The sequence below is a fragment of the Pongo pygmaeus genome, chromosome 19, assembly GCF_028885625.2.
Source record: "Pongo pygmaeus isolate AG05252 chromosome 19, NHGRI_mPonPyg2-v2.0_pri, whole genome shotgun sequence".
Lineage (NCBI taxonomy): Eukaryota > Metazoa > Chordata > Mammalia > Primates > Hominidae > Pongo > Pongo pygmaeus.
In genome coordinates, this window is record NC_072392.2 from 98,470,910 (window position 1) to 98,490,269 (window position 19,360).

Genomic DNA, 19,360 nt, shown 5'->3' on the forward strand with positions numbered 1-19,360 from the left:
GCGCCCACATGGTTGTCATCTAAGAAGGCGTGAGGGGAATCCTAGACGCCTCTGCAGGAGCCAGAGACATTCCTAGGGGGTCACAGGGTCAGCTGAGGTGAACAGGGATTCTGGAATGAGGAAGCCAAGGGGATGGAACGGAGGAGGCTGGCAGGGAAACGCCCAGAGCACGTGCTCCTGCCCAACACCTCCTGGCAGAGAACAGGAGCTGGCAAAAGAGGAACCCCGCTTGTGGTGGGGGCGCTGAACAGGCAGGGCCTGGCTGGGATGGGGGCCCAGCCTAGGCTGAAAACGAAGAGAAAGGAAAGAGGGTGCCAGTGTCCCATGCACTGTGGACCCCCAGCCCTGGCCCTGGGGTGGCAGGGGCAGAACCGGTCACTGCAAGGACCTCCTCAGACCACCCTCCTCCTGCTTCCTGGCAGGGACAAGAGAGGGAAGCAGGAGGCAGAGTGGATTGCCAGCCGCTCTCGGATGGTTTTTTTTTGTTTTTTGTTTTGTTGTTGTTGTTGTTTCTTTTTAGAGACAGGATCGTGCTATGTTGCCTAGGCTAGTCTCAAACTCCTGGGCTCAAGCGATCCTCCTACCTCTGCCTTCCAAATTACAGGCATGAGCCACTGCACCAAGCCTGGATCTTTTTTTTTTTCCAAACAACTTTGTTGAGATATAACTCACGGCCAGACACAGTGGCTGACACCTATAATCCTAGCACTTTCGGAGGCTGAGGTGGGAGGATCGCTTGAGCCTAGGAGTTTGAGACCAGCCCAGGCAACATAGTGAGACCCCCATCTCTACAAAAAAAAAAAAAAAAAAAAAAAAAAAAAAAAAAATGAGCCTGGCATGGTGGCACATAGCTGTAGTCCCAGATACTCCGGAGGCTAAGGTAGAGGATCACTTAAGCCCAGAAGACGGACGTTGCCGTGAGCTGAGATTGCATCATTGCACTCCAGCCTGAGCAACACAGCAAGACCTTGTCTCAAAAAAAAAAAAAAAAAAAAAAAAAAAGGAAGAGCTATAACCCACATGGCACAAAATTCACCCGTTTAAGATGCCGTGTATTCACAGATATATGCAAACAGCGCCACAGTTAACTTTAGGACATTCCGTCATCTGTAAAGGAAACATCCCCTACCTTTAGCTACCACCCTGACAGACAGGGGGCCTGAAGACCCCTCAGTTATGCAGGGCAGGGCTGGAGTGGGGGCCCTGGGCTGACTTTATTGCTCTGCTATTGCTGCCTTGAAATTCTGAATACGTTTTTAAAACAAGCGCACCATCCTTTCATTTTGCCCTGAGCTCCACAGATGATATAGCTGGTCCTGAAGTGGGGCAGAGGATCATTCTGACTTGGAGTCAGACTCCAGCAATGCAGGCTTCTACTGGGTGGAGGCCCGGGAGCTCAGGAGTCTTCTGTGGGAGTGTGCCCATTGGCAGCGCATCCCTGGAGATGGACGGACAATTTCCACATCCCCTTTGCCCCTGTGCACGCTCCCTCTGGCTGCCATCATAAATTACCACAAACTGGGTGGCTTAAAACGACAGAAATGTATTTGCTCATAGTTCTGGAGGCCAGAAGTCCACATTCCAGGGGTCAGCAGGGCCGCCCCCCATGAAGGCTCCAAGAAGGGTCTGCTTCATGCCTTCTCTTGAGTGTCTAGTGTTGCCACCGACCCTTGGTGTGTCACTCTGGTCTCAGCCTCTGCCAACATGGGGTGATCATGGGGTGTCTAGACCTAGGGCCCTTCTCCTCTTCTTCTTCTTCTTCTTTTTCTTTTCTTTTCTTTCTTTCTTTTTTTTTTTTTCTTTGAGACAGGGTCTTGCTCTGTCATCCAGGCTGGAGTGGAGTGGCACTATCTCAGCTCTGCAACCTACACCTCCCAGGCTCAAGCGATCCTCCCACCTCAGCCTCCTGAGTAGCTGTGACTACAGGTGTGCACCACCACACCTGGCTAATTAAAAAAAAAAAAATCCCAGCACTTTGGGAGGCTGAGGCAGGAGGATCACTTGAGGTCAGGAGATCAAGACCAGCCTGGCCAACATGGTGAAACCTTGTCTCTACTAAAAATAAAAAATTAGCTGGGCGTGGTGGCACGCACCTGTGTTCCCAGCTACTCAGAAGGCTGAGGCAGGATAATTGCTTGAACCTGGGAGACAAAGGTTGCGGTGAGACAAGATTGTGCCATTGCACTCCAGCCTGGGAGACAAGAGCAAGACTATGTCTCAAAAAAAAAAAATTTTTTTTTAGCAGATTTTAGCAGAGACAAGGTCTCACTGTGTTGCCCAGGCTGGTCTCAAACTCCTGAGCTCAAACAATCTGCCCGCCTTGGCCTTTCAAAGTGTGGGATTACAGGCATGAGCCACTGCACCCAGCCCTTCTCCTCTTGTTATAAGGACACCCATCCCTGGACTAGGGCCCACCCTAATGACCTCAACTTGATTACGTTGGCAGAGACTTATTCCCACATGAGGTCCTATTTACAGGTACTGGGGGTCAAGACTTCAGCATTCTTTTGGGGGGCCACAATCAGTGACACCCTGACTCGCAAGCCTCAATCACCTGTTCCAGTGAGAAACAGGACTGAGATCAGAAGGATTGAGGCAGAGCTGCCCTCAGCTGGTTCTCCTCTCCTCCTCACCTGCCAGCCTCGGCCTCTGGGTCCGTCGCTGTCCTCTCCAGCTGTTCTTCCTTCCAGGCAAGGAGACTCAGCAGAAGGGTATGAGTGGCCTGGCCCTGTGGGGAGCCCCAGACAGGCCTGTGGCTGCTTTGGATAACTACTGCGCCTGTCAACTCTCCTTGGTAGTCTAGGGTTCAAAGCCAAGGTCCATTCTAGATGTCTGCTTCCAAGCACTAAGGAAGCTTCAATAGTTACTGGGAAAACCACAGGGGTCAAAGGTCCTTCGAGTTATTTCCCGGATCCGAGTTTGATGTCTTTTCCCTGCCGCTTGCGGTTGTTGTGACCGAACTTTGAGTTTTGGAACGGGTCACATGGCTTGAAATCACCGTCAGTTCACCTGGTGCTGCTTTGGCTTCAGGCTCTTCCTTCTGCCCAGCTCCGTCCCACGCAGCAGCCCGCAGAGAACGGAGGCAGCCAGCACCACACTGGGCTTTGGAGACACTGCGGGGACTGTGGACCCCACCCCGCGGCACGGAGCTCCTGCAAAAGCGAACCTGAGACCCTTGGTGAGTACTTCTGGAGACCCGGCTCCTCGGATGGCTTGTGGTGCTGCTCCTGCACACATGACTCTCCAACGATCATTTTCCATGTTTTATTTTTATCTTTTAATTTTTGAGACGGAGTCTCACTCTGTCACCCAGGCTGGAGTGCAATGATGCAATCTCGGCTTACTGCAACCTCCGCCTCCCAGGTTCAAGCGATTCTCCTGCCTCAGCTTCTCAAGTAGCTGGGACTACAGGCGCCCGTCACCATGCCTGGCTAATTTTTGTATTTTTAGTAGAGACGGAGTTCCGCCATGTTGGTCAGGCTAGTCTCAAACTCCTGACCTCAGGTGATCCGCCCGCCTTGGCCTCCCAAAGTGCTGGGATTACAGGCATGAGCCACTGCACCCGGCCCATTTTCCATTTTTTAGATGACAGGTGGTGATTTGCTCTGATTTTCAAGTATTTTTTAGCATACAGATCCCTGCAAGAGGCATCTGTCTCCAGTGGTCCAGCCTCTCATTCCAAATGAAAAGAATCAAGTCACAGGAATTCATGGGTCTGTGAGGAATTGCTCCCACCTGTGCCCAGGAGATTAACAAAGGCGGTGGCTGCAGCTCTGTGAGCAGTGGAGAAAAATTAGGCACAAGCTGATATCCTCCCACGGGAGCATAAGTCCACTGTGGTTCTTCATATCATTGAATCCAGTGCACAGTTTAAAGGACTGTGCATGTTCAAGCTGCATGTATCAGTATGAGAAACCTCAGAAGCCATGCAGCCTTGCACAGAACGATAGTTTCTGTGAAGTTCCAGCTAACACTGAAGGCACAGTTGATGTAAAGCTGCTGTCTGCATGAAGTATCATTCGAAGATGCTATGTACTGTTTATACACACTTCCACTTGTAGGAAATGATTTTTTAAATATCATTTTTAGGCTGAGCTATAATCCCAGCACTTTCAGAGGCTAAGGTAGACAGATCACCTGAGTCCAGGAGTTCGAGACCATTCTGGGCAACATAGGGAGATTCCATCTCTACAAAAATTAAAAAATAAGCCAGGCATGGTGGCACATGCCTGCGGTCTCACCTACTTGAGAGGCTGAGATGGGAGGATGGCTTGGGTCTGGGAGCTCAAAGCTGCAGTGAGCCACGATCACGCCACTGCATTCCAGCCTGGGCAACAGAGTGAGACCCTACCTCAAAAAAAAATTCATTTTAAAATGATTTTTAGAATATCTGGCCAGAGAGGGAGGGAAGAGGGACTGAAGAGAACAAAAAGGCGCCATCTGCCTCGCTTTTCCTTAAAAAGAAACCTGAAGTGCAGAATGTCAAGATGGTTGAATCCACACGGTGGGTACGTGGATATTTGTTATTTGCAGGATTTTTTTATATGCTGGAAACAGTGCACAGTTTTAAAACATTTTGAAATTATTTAGATGGATTCATGGGCTAATGGCCTTATGTTGATGCCAGATAGGGGCTCAGGCAGGGGCACGGTGGGGGACACAGCTCATCTCCAAAGCTAGAGCACCTGGGCCTCTTGCTGGGACGGGAGGCTGGGCAGGTGACTGCTGAGGACCTCCAACAACTCTTAGAGTCTGCACTAGCCATGTCCCTTGAAGAGCAGGCGTTCCGGGCTGTAACGGCGACCTGCTTCATGTATCCTGTCCAGACAGAACTGGGCTTGGGACATCAGCCCTGGTGGCGGCCCCAGACCAGCTGCAGCTCAGCCCTTTCGGGGACCTGTCCACCCTCTGTCTGCCTCACCACCTTTGTAAGCCCACACCCCCCGCAGCCGAGCCATGCAGGCTACTACCCTGAAGTGTCTTCTGCGAGGCACTTGTGCCCAGTGTCACTCCCCAGCACATTTCCCTCACGTGGAGTGCTCTGCGCAGTCCTCTGTGTCACTGTCCTGGGCCGCTGCAAACAAGGGACCACCTGCTGGGTAGCTGAAAACAACGGGAACTTTTTTTGTTTTTTTAGACAGAGTCTCTGTTGCCCAGGCCGGAGTGCAGTGGCATGATCTCGGCTCTAGAGAAGCCAACAGTCTTGCTTCCAATGAAAATTACCTTTCATAAAGAACATATAAAGCAGCATTTCCAAAGTGCAGCACCCCTACTGTTATTTGTTTGTTTGTTTGTTTGTGTGTTTGTTTACTGGGACAGGGTCTCCCTCTGTCACCCAGGCTGGAGTGCAGTGGCACAATCTCAGCTCACCACAACCTCTGTATCCCAGGCTTAAGTGATCCTCCTGCCTCAGCCTCCTGAGTAGCTGGGATTGCAGGTGCATACCACCATGCCTGGCTAATTTTTGTATTTTTAGTAGAGACAGGGTTTCACCATATTTGCCAGGCTGGTCTCGAACCCCTAGGCTTGAGCAATCCTTCCCCGTTCGCCTCTCAAAGTGCTGGGATTATAGGCGTGAGCCAATACGCCTAGCCTACTACCATTATTTTAGATGAATTTCTAAAAAAAAAAAAAAAAAAGATGTATTTATTTACTTTAATTTTTTAGAAAAAGCTGTAACTGACGCAACAAAGTGTGAATTAGTGACTTTATTGCTTAGGATTGTGGTAGAGCAGGTGGGGCCATGGCGCTCAACCTTACACAGTGGGAGAAACCAGAATGGCAAAGACCGTCAAAGTCATTCCAACACCACTGAAGCAAGGATGTCCTATAGAGGGGATAGGAGGTCTTTCAGGCTTCCTAATCAGTTTGCAAACTGATGACAGCTTCCCCAAACCCTCTGTGTAATAAACATCCATACTGTGCCCTGCCTTCTCCGCACAGAGGCCCTGCGCTCCTCCCCCTGTCCCTGCAGCCCAGATTCAGAGTCCTGGGCAGGTGCTCTCACCTGGACATTACAGCCACCAGAAAGAAGGAGGGGGAATGTCAGCCCACTTTGCCTTCTGACCAGAAAGCAGGGTCCACCAGGGGCGTTACCTCCATGCTGAAGAATAACAGGTGTCTGCCTCAGCAAGGAAGAGCAGTGTCCTTTGCCTGCAAGCATCGTTGCTGCAAAAACACTCCCTGACCCTAATTCCCTAATTCCCGCCTGCTTCCTGGCTCCTCCCAAGTAGGCCATGAGCACTGCCTGTGGCTGCTGGGTTGTTGGACCCCGAGTCAAAACCCTTGAGTTTATTTTAGAGCAGTTTCTCAACCTTTTATTCATTATCACCCGCTAAGGAGCTTTTTAGACACCTTTTCCCTAATCATCCTCTCATGAAATATTAATATCATAGACATACCATGTATCGGTGCTTTATACATAGAAGAGCAAGAATTTTCACCCATTGGAGGCTGTTTCACCCCCGTTGAGAATGCAGGTTCTAGATGCAATGAGAGGAGTGGTCTGGCTTTTGTTTGTTTGTTTGTTTTTTTGTTTGTTTGAGATGGAGTCTCGCTCTGTCGCCCAGGCTGGAGTGCAGTGGAGCGACCTCAGTTCACTGCAGCCTCCACCTCCTGGGTTCAAGCAATTCCCAGCCTCCCAAGTAGCTGGGACTACAGGTGCATGCCACCATGCCCGGCTGATTTTTGTATTTTTAATAGAGACGAGGTTTCACCATGTTGGTCAGGCTGGTCTCGAACTCCTGACCTCAGGTGGTCCACCCACCTCAGCCTCCCAAAGTGCTGGGATTACAGGCGTGAGCCACTGCTTCTGGCCAGTGGTCTGGTTTTTAATGTCACCTGCACTGGGGAAATCAATTCCCCAAGCCAGGAGCAGCTTTCTGTGTTTTAAAGGCAAATTGCAAGTCCAGTCTGCCAAAACCAGATGACGCCCATTTCCTCTTGCCCTCCTCCAGGGAGAGGAATTGCTCTGACACCCACCCTTAAGATGAAGATCCCCCCACAACCTCCCACCCCACCGGCCATAGACACCCGGGCTGGGGCGGGAAGCAGAGTGTGGACTCAGGGCTTCTTGTCATCTTGGCTGGATTCGTCATCTCCTTCTCTACTAGCCACGCAGGGAGAGAGAGTTTGAATGAAAAATCCTCCCTGGCCCCAGAAGCCATTTCGTTAATTCCGTTGCTGGTAAAAGGGTTTTGTTTCTTTGTTTATTTATTTGTTTGTTTGTTTGTTTGAGACAGAGTCCCACTCTGTCACCCAGGCTGGAGTGCAGTGGCGCAATCTCGGCTCACTGCAACCTTCACCTTCCAGGTTCAAGCCATTCTCCTGTCTCAGCCTCCCAAGTTGCTGGGACTACAGGCACCCGCCACCACACTCAGCTATTTTTTTTTTGTATTTTTAGCAGAGATGGGGTTTTACCATATTGGTCAGGCTGGTCTTGAGCTCCTGACCTCAGGTGATCCACCTGCTTTGGCCTTCCAAAGTGCTGGGATTACAGACATGAGCCACCACGCCCAGCAAAAGGAGTTTTGATCTAGACCCCAAGAGAGGATTCTTGGATCTCTCACAGGGAGGAATTCAAGGAGAGTGGCAGAGTGCAGTGAGAAGAGAGAGTTTATTGAAGGTCACTCAGTTACAGACAAGGGCAGCCTCAGGAAGCAAGAGGAGGAACATGCCAGCTTTGTTTTAAACTCTTCTTATATAGGGGTCTTGTCTACGTAAAAGCTAAGTTATATCTGCATGTGGGTGGGCTGACAGCATGACAACATTTAGTACTTTGTTGATTTAAAGAAAGTTATCCTTGGCTGGGCACAGTGGCTCACACCTGTAATCCCAACACTTTGGGAGGCCGAGGTGGGCAGATCACTTGAGCCCAGGCATTCAAAACCAGCCTGGCCAACAAAGCAAGACCCCATCTCTACAAAAAATACAAAAATACAAAAATTAGCTGGCCCACACTTGTAGTCCCAGCTACTCAGGAGGCTGAGGCAGGAGGATCACTTGAGCCCAGGGAGGTCAAAGCTGAGTGAGCTGTGATGGTGCCACTGCACTCCAGCCTGTGCAACAGAGCGAGACCCTGTCTCAAAAGGAAAAATAGAAAGTTACCTATTTCATTTCAGTGTGTAAGTACATCAAAGATGGAGTCTTGCACTGGAGTGCAGTCTCGGCTAGAGTGCAGTGGCGCAATCTCAGCTCACTGCAAGCTCCGCCTCCTGGGTTCAAATGATTCTCCTGCCTCAGCCTCCCAAGTAGCTGGGGCTACAGGCGCCTGCCACCACACCCGGCTAATTTTTTGTATTTTTAGTAGAGATGGGGTTTCACCGGGTTAGCCAGGATGGTCTCGATCTCCTGACCTCGTGATCCGCCTGCCTCGGGCTCCCAAAGTGTTGGGATTACAGGCGTGAGCCACCGCGCCCTGCCATGAGTATAATCATCTTAAAAGCTGGTCTCGTCCTGTGATCGGCGTCTGGATATTTTGTCGTTGTGGGAGTTTGTCCTTGCAGGCGTTACCAAGCTGCTTCCTCTGCCGTAAACATCTCAGGACTGTGGGTTCTGACTGGCAAAGAGTGTGCCTTGCTAATTTTATGATGGAGTTGATTTTAAAATGGTGTCACCCTGGCTCTCCTGGGCTCCTGCTTCCCTGACACCTCCATCGCCATGGCCGCCCTTCCTAGGGTCCTCCCAGCGCCCAGCCATGGGGGAACTGTGCCGCAAGGACTCCGCGCTCACGGCGCTGGATGAGGAGACGCTGTGGGAGATGATGGAGAACCACCGTCACAGGATCGTGCGCTGCGTCTGCCCCAGCCGCCTCACGCCCTACCTGCGCCAGGCCAAGGTGCTGTGCCAGCTGGACGAGGAGGAGGTGCTGCACAGCCCCCGGCTCACCAACAGCGCCATGCGGGCCGGTGAGCGCGGCTCCCTCTTCCCCACCTCTTCCAGCTTCCGGAGACCCACATGGCTCCACTGTCTGCCTCTGTCTTCAGGGGGTCTCTTCTCGTCCCGTCTCTTATAAAAACACTTGCTGTTGCATTTAGGGCCCACCTGGATAACCAGGATGATCTGATCTTGAAATCATTAACTTACATCTGCAAAGGCCCTTTTCCCAAAAAATGTCACCTGGACAGGTTCCAGGTGGACATGTCTTTGAGGGGGAACCACCATTCACACCACTACAGCTGTCTTTGGAGTCCATTCTGATGGTCCGACTAGCCGTGTTTATTCATTAAAAAATGGGGATGGTAATGGCTTTACCGTATAAGGTTGTTAGGAGAAGCAAATGCGTTACTGTTTATAAAATACTCACTGCAAAGCTGGGGCCACAGAAAACAGGCAGTAGGGGTAGCTGTCAACATGATAATGTTCATGCATGTTGGCGTATGAACCCCAAACACAGGAGAGATTAATGCACGCTAGTCATTCTGGCTGAGAGAGATGGGCTCTGGGCCCTGGGCGTGGAAGGCCCCGAGGCTCCCTGAGACTTATCCCCCGCAGCCCCGGGGTGCCACTCTGCTTTCTGTGCGCGGCTCCAAAGCTGACAGCACTGTGGTGGGACCCTGTGTCTGCATCACCCGCCAGCTTGCCAGGGAGGTGCTTGCAAGCAGGGACCCACCTCCTCACCCCGTCCCGGTCCCCCCTCACTCGCCAGAGCACTGGGGTTGCAGTAGTTGCTCAATAAATACCAGCTTTGCCCTTCTCGAGTCTGACTGAGGTCATGTGGGTAAAAGGGAGCCTGTGAGAGCAGTGACGGCGGCTTCCACCTGGCAGATCCCGGAAAACTACTTTCACCTCCAGATTCTTAGATGTGCCGGGGGTTTCCTAGCCCCAGGCCTCTCCCCGGTGGGGAAGCCAGCCAGGGAGCCCAGCCCCCTTGGTAGCTAACAGATGGTTCTGCCTCCCAAGGGCACTTGCTGGATTTGCTGAAGACTCGAGGGAAGAACGGGGCCATCGCCTTCCTGGAGAGCCTGAAGTTCCACAACCCTGATGTCTATAACCTGGTCACCGGGCTGCAGCCTGATGTTGACTTCAGCAACTTTAGCGGTGAGAGCTCCGACTTTGACAGTTTGGCAGGCACTTCTAGAAACCTCAGGCTCCTGGTAATCCCAGGTGCCCCGCTTACCTGCCGATTTGCCCTTCTCCCCCTTCCCTCCAGGCTGCAGTTCCTGTCCCAGCCCCAGCACTCTGAGGGTGAGGAACCCCCTCCCTGTATTGGGGGTGGGTAGGATAAGCAGCCCCTGGGCCTTGACTCTAAAGGGTCGGTCCTTAATTACCCAGTGCCAAAAGGAGACCCCTGAGGGGTGGGGTGGGGAGAATCTGCTTGGAGAGACACAAGCAAAGGGCAACGGAGTGTCTCCTGGAGTCCACCTTTAACCTTGCGGCTTTGCTGGAGGGGCCAGAACAGCCCAGCCTCAGCTCTTAGGAGGTGACAGAGTGGCCCCGGCCGGAGGGTACAGGGCCGTGGAGCCTTCTGTGCAGTGCTCACCATTTTCCTTCAGGGAGTAATTCTAGGCTTCCCTGGAGGAGCTGTTGAAAGATTTAGGTATTGAAAGGAGCAGGACTCACATGACCCAAAACAGTGGAGAATAGACCATTTTCCCTGTGTTCCCGCACAGTGTGCATTTATGTTCTTTAGAGTTCTAGTACGCGAATTCGTATTCTTTTTTAATCTTCTTCTCGGGATAACGTTAAAATGAGTTAGCACTGAGTGCATCTCAGCTACTGAGGAGGGTCATTAAGTCTGAACAGTGGGGTCTCACGGGGAAGGTCAGAGTGGGTAAACCTCGTGCCAAAATTGGGAGTCACGCTGTTTATTCAACCAAAAGACCAAGTCTGCTTGAGGCCCAGGAGCTTTTAAGGAGACCAGCAGGTTAAAGCTGGGGGCCTGCTGGGGAGTCTGGGCAAGGCTGCGGGGGCATGGGAGTAATGCCTCGGCCCACCGGCCCACCTGTGCACCTGCACACCTGCCACATGCCCACCGGCCCACCTGTGCACCTGCACACCTGCCACATGCCCACCGGCCCACCTGTGCACCTGCACACCTGCCACATGCCCACCGGCCCACCTGTGCACCTGCACACCTGCCACATGCCCACCGGCCCACCTGTGCACCTGCACACCTGCCACATGCCCACCGGCCCACCTGTGCACCTGCACACCTGCCACATGCCCACCTGCCCACATGCTCAGCTGCTCACCCGCCCACATGCTCACGCACCCACATGCTCACCTGTCATCTGCCCACCTATCACCTCCCTACCTGCTCACTTGCCCGCCTGCCCATCTGCCCACAGGTCTCATGGAGACATCCAAGCTGACCGAGTGCCTGGCTGGGGCGATTGGCAGCCTGCAGGAGGAGCTGACCCAGGAGAAGGGGCAGAAGGAGGTGCTGCTGCGGCGGTGCCAGCAGCTGCAGGAGCGCCTGGGCCTGGCCGAGACCCGTGCCGAGGGCCTGCACCAGCTGGAGGCTGACCACAGCCGCATGAAGCGTGAGGTGAGCGCACATTTCCATGAGGTGCTGAGGCTGAAGGACGAGATGCTCAGCCTCTCTCTGCACTACAGCAACGCGCTGCAGGAGAAGGAGCTGGCCACCTCACGCTGTCGCAGCCTGCAGGAGGAGGTAGGGGGACACCCTGCACCCCAGCGCGACTCTGCTGCTGTCTGCCCCCAGGCCTTTGTACTAGCTGGTCCATCTGCCTGGAACTCCTTTCCCCTCTTCCTTGTCTAACACTTCCCTGCCCCGAGAGCCTTGGCTGAGACCCCTCCGGAAAGCTGATCCTTACCATCCCCAGGAGGCCACCCAGGCCCCCTGTGTAGCCTGCGTGGCGGTGAGGCGTGCCTCTACCAGTAGCTGCCCGTAGCTGGCTTGCCTGTGAACTGCCTCTCCTGCCAACGCCTGGGCAGGTCTGGACACTCTGGGCTGCATATTTGTAGAGTCGCCTATGTCCCACTGCTCAGCTGCGGCAGTGACATGGGATAGTCGGTCTCTGTCATCCTCCTTTGTCCTTCTCAGCTGGTCCTGGACTCAGGCGGGGAGGGCAGGAGGGTTCTTAAGTGAGGCCTCTGAAACTCAGTGTGTTTCACTCACTTTTCTTTGGGGATGATGATCTGACTGATTGGTACGGCTTCTCAAAATATTGAGGATGTGCACTCCTTGTCATTTTGGCATTTGCTTTTTACCTTTATTATTATTACTATTATTTTTAATTTTTTAGAGACAGTGTTTGGCTCTGTCACCAAGGCCGGAGTGCAGTGGTACAATCCTAGCTCACTGCAGCCTTAAACTCCTGAGCTCAAATGATCCCCAGCCTCCCGAGTAGCTGGGACTACAGATTGTGCCACCATACCCAGCTAATTAAAAAAAAATTGTTTTGAGATGGTGTTCTCACTATGTTGCCCAGGCTGGTCTCGAACTCTTGGGCTCAAGCGATCCTCCCACCTCGGCCTCCCAAAGTGCTGAGATTACAGGTGTGAGCCCCTGCACTGGCCAGCGCTTTGCCTTTCATCGTGACTGTGGTTTGTTTTTCATTTTTTACTTCTTATTCAGAAATAATTCCAAATATATATTTTTAAATCACACAAATAAAAATAGTACAAAGAATACCCACCTACCCTTGCTTTATCATTTGTTCTTTTATTCTCTCGTGGCCCTTTACCCCTGCCAAACCCTTCAATGTCTACTTCCTGAAAATAAGCACATGTCCCACATAGCCACAGTGCAGCTCTCAACTTCAGTCTTTTTGGTACGGATGCCCTGTTTTTATCCAATCCGCCTGTGTTCCGGTTTTGTCATCTGTCCCAGTGACTCCTTCACAGCCCTCCCCCCAGCCCAGGGTCGGGCCCTGTGTTCTGCTGTTCCTCTCTTTAGCCGCCTTCATTTGGGAACAGCCCACAGCCTTTCTTTGTCTGTTACGAGGTGGCCCTCTTTAAAGCCCCCAACCCTTCCCTTTGATGATAGACGACCTCTCATTCGGGGTTGGTCTTGTGTCCTCCACGTGTAGACAGAAATGATGTTCTTTGGCCGGGACCCTGCACAGGCGGTGCTGGCCTGACTCAGGGCATCCCCTCGAGGGCTCTCAAGGTCCTGTCACCCCTCACAGGGGATGTCACCATCCACCATTTGTCAAGGTGCAGCCCAGTTGCTCTACTGCAGAATGGCTCTTTCTTTTCTTCCCTGCAACTGATAAGCATCTCGGGTGTGGGGTGCTGAGACCAGCAAGCACCCTGCTCCTGGTGGACATTTCCCAGGATGTAGCTGTGGTGACTCTGGCGGGAGCTGGCCCCTACCCCGGGAGCCGTGAATGACGACCGTGCCAGTGCTCCACTTTGCTGCTGCTCGCGGCCTTTGCCTTGCCTTCTCCCGTGGCTGACTCTGTTCTTGGTGCAGTTCATGGGTTCCTACTCTGCAGGGGTCTGACCTCTCACTGTCCTTAATGATTTTGGTCTCAAATGGACCTAGATGTGACCAATGGAGCCCTTCAACCAGCTCCGTGTCCTGAGACGGGTCCCTTGTTTTTGGAGCACCAACTTCTTTTCTGGCCTCACAAGATATTCCAGGGTCATCTTGTACCCGGCCTACCCCAAATCCAGGCTCAGCCCATTCTCTGAGGGCCCCACTTTCTTTTTTTTTATTTTTATTTTTTGGTTTTTTTTTTGAGACGGAGTCTCACTCTGCCACCCAAGCTGGAGTGCAATGGCGCCATCTCAGCCCACTGCAATCTCCATCTCCCGGGTTCAAGCAATTCTCCTGCCTCAGCCTCCCGAGCAGCTGGGATTATAGGCGCGCACCACCACACCTGGCTAATTTTTCATATTTTTAGTAGAGACGGGGTTTTGCCATGTTGGCCAGGCTGCTCTCAAACTCCTGACCTCAGGCGATCTGCCCACCTTGGTCTCCCAAAGTGCTGGGATTACAGGCATGAGCCACCACGCCCGGCCTCCTGCCTCCTTTTAGAGAACAAGATCTGGGCATAGGTATGCCCATCACTACTGGGGTGTCTTTGCTTCTCAGCCCTTTCAGGGGACAGAGCTAGGAAACACACACACACGTATGGACATATACATACACATATGCACATACATACTTGTCTGTGTACACACACATACTCCTATGCATGGAAGCATACATATAGTTCACGTGCATACTTCAGAAATCATGGGTTCTCACCCATACCTTTAATTCCAACCCATGCCCTGCGGCTTTTTCTTGCCTTCTCCTGTTCCATATGTGTGTGCTCCTTCCCCAGGGGGAACCCTGCTCCCAGCGTCACCAGCACGTTCAGACCCGTGCTCAGTCCTGCAGCACATCTCAAATTGTTTCAGAATCACTCTGCCCATACCACTGCCATTAACAGCCCCACTAAGATGAGTGCCAGATTTGTTTGTAATTCACCTCCCCCCACCACCCAATCTTGCTCAAGGCTGAGGGTTTGTAATCAAACACTGTGTTTGTGAGTCACTGTATCTTCACTCTCTCTGTCCTTGTCTGTCTGTCTCTCTCTTTGTTGTGGTTATGGCGTCTGTTGGAAATAGAATTCGGTTCATTTGTTCTGGTTCACTTTCAGTCTCATGTTTTCCTGTTCCCTTCCAGCTCTGACTTGATTTTACTTTTTGAATCTGTAGACTGTGACATGCCCAGCCCAGCTGGACCATTGCAGGAGCTGGGAACTTGCGACTTGAGAATGTGTAACCGGGTGTCGGGAGGGGAAAGTCCAGGTGGAAAAAGGTCCTTCTTGGCCACAGCCCAGGGGTGAGCACCAGCACCCACCCCGACGTGCAGACTTCCCGGGCTTGCCTCACGGGGAAAGTCCTACCTCCCCAGGGCTGCCACACCCAGGACAGGAAGAGTCCGGGCCCATGGCTCGAGCTCCAAGTTTCTCTTGGGCTGCTGTCCAGAGGAAGGAGGCCAGCAGAACCTGGTGGGATAGTCCCTGGAAGGCCAGGGCCCTGCACACAGATTGCAAGTCAACACAGGAGCTTTGCTGTCTGAATAGCCCGGTCCCGCGTTCCCAGGCACGTCTACCCCATCTGACCTGACTTTCCTCTCTCTTACTTCTTACTGATTTCCATGACTCCAAATTCCCTTTCTTGATGTATTTAGCAGAATATGGACAAGCAGAAAAGCCGGGGAGCATGCTGGCCATCACTGCCGGCTGCTCAGCTGTAGAGATCCAGGAGTTGGTTATCAAGGCCTTTTGGTCTGTTCCTGGGACCCTAACCCTGGATGTAGTTCAACCACGGTGCCTCATCTATAAAGCAGAGCTGAAAGGCCTCTGTCCTCCCAGCCCCAGTTGAATATTTGGGACTATTCATTAGGTGAACCCTTCCGTGGGTTTTTCAGTCTCAAGGCAGGAAGCCTCCTGAGCACTAAAAGCATCATTGCGAGGAAGGGTGAGAAATGCCCCCAGCTCCTGGTCAGGGGAGAAGCTGTTTTCATTGCCCTTCCTGTCGCCTCCCTGCCGCACAGCTGTATCTACTGAAGCAGGAGCTGCAGCGAGCCAACATGGTTTCCTCCTGCGAGCTGGAATTGCAAGAGCGGTCCCTGAGGACAGCCAGCGACCAGGAGTCCGGGGACGAGGAGCTGAACCGCCTGAAGGAGGAGAATGAGAAACTGCGTTCGCTGACTTTCAGCCTGGTAGGTTCCGGTCCCCCCCAGCAAAGAGCAGCCTCCTGCTTTGGGGGCTTGGCCCCCAGGCTGTGGAGTTTCTGACAGGTGGTTTAATTAAGGTGAGGCTAAGAACAGGAGATGAAATTTAGTGACTCATCTCACCCACTTTCTCTTTACCTCCTTCCTTCCTGCTGTTCCCCAGACCCCAAAATTGGCAGAATTAAAAGCTGCTGGAACAGAATTAAAAGCTGGAACTGGGCACAGTGGCTCATTCCTGTAATCCCAGCACTTGGGAGGCCGAGATGGGCAGATAGCTTGAGCTCAGGAGTTCAAGACCAGCCTGGGCAACATGGCGAGACCCCATCTCTACAAAAAATACAAAAAGTAGCCAAGCATGGTGGTGCACACCTGTGGTCCCAGCTACTCGGGAGGCTGAGGTGGGAGGATCACTTGACCCTGGGAGTTTCAGGCTGCAGGGAGCTGAGATCACGCCACTGCACTCCAGCCTGGGTGACAGAGGGAGACTCTGTCTCAAAAAAATAAAAATAAAAGCCGCTGGAGGTGCATCACAATGCCCCACTTGGTGGGTTTACTGCAGTGATTGTGTTTTGGAGTGGACTTGGCCAATTGTAAAGCATGGGATTCGCGTTAAGGATGGGGGAAAGAAACCTTTCTGCCTGGAAAGACTCTGCCCTCTGGGCCTCAGGTGCACTGGAGAGAGGGGGGCTCTGAAGCGGAGCAGGGAGTGAGCAATGACCCTTGGCATCTCCTCCTCGTCCCCTCTCAGTAGATTGGTATTTATTGAGATATTCCTTCCATAAGCATTCACTGGGCCCAGGGCACTGGCCATCTTGCAGCCTGGATTGTGTCCCTGTTTATAAGCTCCTTCCTGGGAAGTGAGTGTCAGAAGGGAATGACCTGTCTGCTGGTTTCTCCCTCGCTGTGAAACTGCCGGTAGATCTGTTGAAGGAGAAGGCTGACCTGGTAAAAGGAGGAATTGGTGTCCTCAGAGGTTGCCAGCTTCCTGTGTTCCTTCTCCTTGGCCATGAATCTGCACTTTTTCCAGGCGTGATGGGTGGCTTTTCCGTGGCTTCTCTCCTGCCCAGCGTACAGTAGTAAGACTGCATCCATCCATACACCTGACCATGCAGTTGCCGCCGTCTTCTCGGGATTCTGCTTGCCTAGGGCAGGCCTCTGGGGAAGCCAGCACCCCAAGCTGACCTCTCTGTGCCCCAGGTGGAGAAGGACATTCTGGAGCAGAGCCTGGACGAGGCGCGGGGGAGCCGACAGGAGCTGGTGGAGCGCATCCACTCGCTGCGGGAACGGGCCGTGGCCGCTGAAAAGCAGCGAGAGCAGGTGCCGTGTGACCCCCTCCTCTCTTGTGACCCTCCTGGGGCTTGTCTCAGGGGTGCGGACAGGTCTGTGGGGAAGCCAGGTTCCTTCATCCACACCGAGCTCACATAATGTTGCTGAATGAATCTGTCAGCCTGTTCATCTGTTCCTTTGTCAGCGCCACCCTGAGACCGACTCGCACCCCACAGCTAAGACCATGGTCAGGCAGATGCGTGATTCAAACGCAGGGGATTTCAGGGCCCGGGCCCCAGGGAGAGCCAGGGACTTAGGTGAGGAGGGAACAGGGAGGAAAGGAGATGGTAGAAGAGAAGAGGACAGGGAGGGGGAATTGTTTTTCTGGGACATTAAAAAAGCAAAACACAGCTAGGCATGCAACATCCACTCATTGTTTTAATTCAGATATAATCAGCCTAAGCAACTTTCTAGATGTGCCTTGAAATCTAGCACTTAAGAGACGAGCGAGGCCAGGCATGGTGGCCCACGCGTGTAATCAGCACTTTGGAAGGCCGAGGCGGGCAGATTACTTGAGGTCAGGAGTTCCAGACCAGCCTGGCCAATATAGTGAAACCCTGTCTCTACTAAAAATACAAAAATTAGCTGGGCCTGGTGGTGTGTGCCTGTAATCCCAGCTACTAAGGAGACTGAGGCACGAGAATCGCTTGAACCTGGAAAGCAGAGGTTGCAGTGAGCCAAGATCGCACCATTGCACTCCAGCCTTGGCATCGCAGCGAGTCTCTGTCTCAAAAAAAAAAAAAAAAAAAAAAAAAGAGAGAGAAAGACGAGTGAGAACTGACCTTATTTCATCCCTAGAACTGTCTCCCTCCCTCCCTCCACCCCTGGGTTCCCTGACCCCCTTCTAAGCCCAGACCCTCAGAGCTGCTGAGCTCCACAGTCCATGTGTCCCACTCTGTCCAGTACTGGGAAGAGAAGGAACAGACCCTGCTGCAGTTCCAGAAGAGTAAGATGGCCTGCCAGCTCTACAGGGAGAAGGTGAACGCGCTGCAGGCCCAGGTGTGTGAGCTGCAGAAGGAGCGAGACCAGGTACCTGAGAGGCCGGGCCCACCCCACCACCCCACGCTTGCTTCCCCAGGTGAGGGCTGGTTCCGGGGACAGTCTCGTGGCTCCCTGTCCTTGATGGCAGCTGGTCCCAGATTTCAGGGTCTCTCTCCTCGGTCCACACGAAGTTACTTCACTCCCCCAGGCCTGTTGTCCACACGCTGTCTCTATCATCCTTCTTGCTCTTATTCCTGGAACATGACACTGAGAAAGTGCACCCCAAATATTGGGTTTTATCAAAACTGCACATGTGAACATGAATTGAAATGAATCTTAAGTTTGCATAGCTCACCGTGGGCCATTTAGTGGATGTCAGATGAGCGCAGGCTAGAAACAGATCTCTCCTTCTCTAGCTGAGGCTCCCTGGTGGTGACGGCACGGCCTCCTTACTCCCGTCTTGGCCCACAGGCATACTCCGCAAGGGACAGTGCTCAGAGGGAGATTTCCCAGAGCCTGGTGGAGAAGGACTCCCTCCGCAGGCAGGTGTTCGAGCTGACGGACCAGGTCTGCGAGCTGCGCACACAGCTCCGCCAGCTGCAGGCAGAGCCTCCGGGTGTGGTGAGTGTTCCCGGCTGACCCGAGCTGGAGGCCAGGCAGGGGCTGCGGGGACAGCGGGACACAGCTGGGCTCCAGGGTGGCCCATGGAGGCACTGGGAGGACAGGCAGGGTCCCAGGCTGGGCCACACGCGGCACCTGCAGAGATGGCGCAGTGTCACTGTGTTGACCGACACACTAGCTCCCATGCGTGGATGGTGCCGTGAAACCTCGAAGGTGCCCAGTAGACATTGAAACCTCGAAGGTGCCCAGTAGACAAGTAGAGTCTGCTTCCATATCACAGAATGGGGAGCTTAGCAGAAGGTTCTGGAACCTGTCGAGTGTGGTGATGGATGTGGCAGGCGGCGTTTGAAGCTGTCCACAGGCAGCCATTTGCAGTGTAGATGCTGTGTTCCTGAAATGCTTAAAAGCCCAGCGTCTGAGAGTGGAAAGACAGACCTACATGTAACGGAGGGAGCATGTTCCCAGAAAGCCAGAATTCTTAGAAAGCCTCTCCTTCTGGGCTGGCAGGCAGCCCCAGCTCCAGGCCCCCGGGGAGGCAAAGGAGCTCCTCCCTCCGCATGCAGAACCCACCCGGCCCTTCCTTCCTCACCCCCTGCACGGCAAGCATCCCACATCGACGGTGGAAACACACGTGTGCACGTAGAGAAAAACCCTCCCGGGGCAAGCACCAACACGCAGGCTGTGCTCATTCTGAGTGTCAGATGACGGGTGGATTTTATTTCCTTCTGTAACTGGTTCTGCTTCCCTTCCTCCAATTTTCTGGGTGTGTATGTATGTGTGTGTGTTATACAT

The 19,360-nt window shown here is 53.0% G+C and overlaps 1 protein-coding gene across 13 annotated transcripts in view; it reads left to right on the forward strand.

Annotated features, from left to right (window-relative positions):
- The first annotated feature begins 3,030 nt into the window (after positions 1-3,030).
- CARD14 (caspase recruitment domain family member 14) overlaps positions 3,031-19,360 on the forward strand; it is a 35,408-nt gene continuing 19,078 nt past the window's right edge. For 12 of the 13 annotated variants that reach the window (XR_008495058.2, XM_054457828.2, XM_054457829.2 and 9 more), the window contains exons 1-8: positions 3,050-3,178; positions 8,676-8,906; positions 9,901-10,038; positions 11,289-11,614; positions 15,461-15,628; positions 16,838-16,957; positions 17,870-17,995; positions 18,419-18,568. Coding sequence is in view for 12 of the 13 variants with exons in the window: in XM_054457828.2 (XP_054313803.2) it covers positions 8,696-8,906; positions 9,901-10,038; positions 11,289-11,614; positions 15,461-15,628; positions 16,838-16,957; positions 17,870-17,995; positions 18,419-18,568 (1,239 nt within the window). In the remaining variant the exon portion in view is untranslated. Of the gene's footprint in view, positions 3,179-8,675; positions 8,907-9,900; positions 10,039-11,288; positions 11,615-15,460; positions 15,629-16,837; positions 16,958-17,869; positions 17,996-18,418; positions 18,569-19,360 lie in introns of all 13 variants that reach the window. The other variant, XM_054457832.2, reaches the window with a different exon arrangement.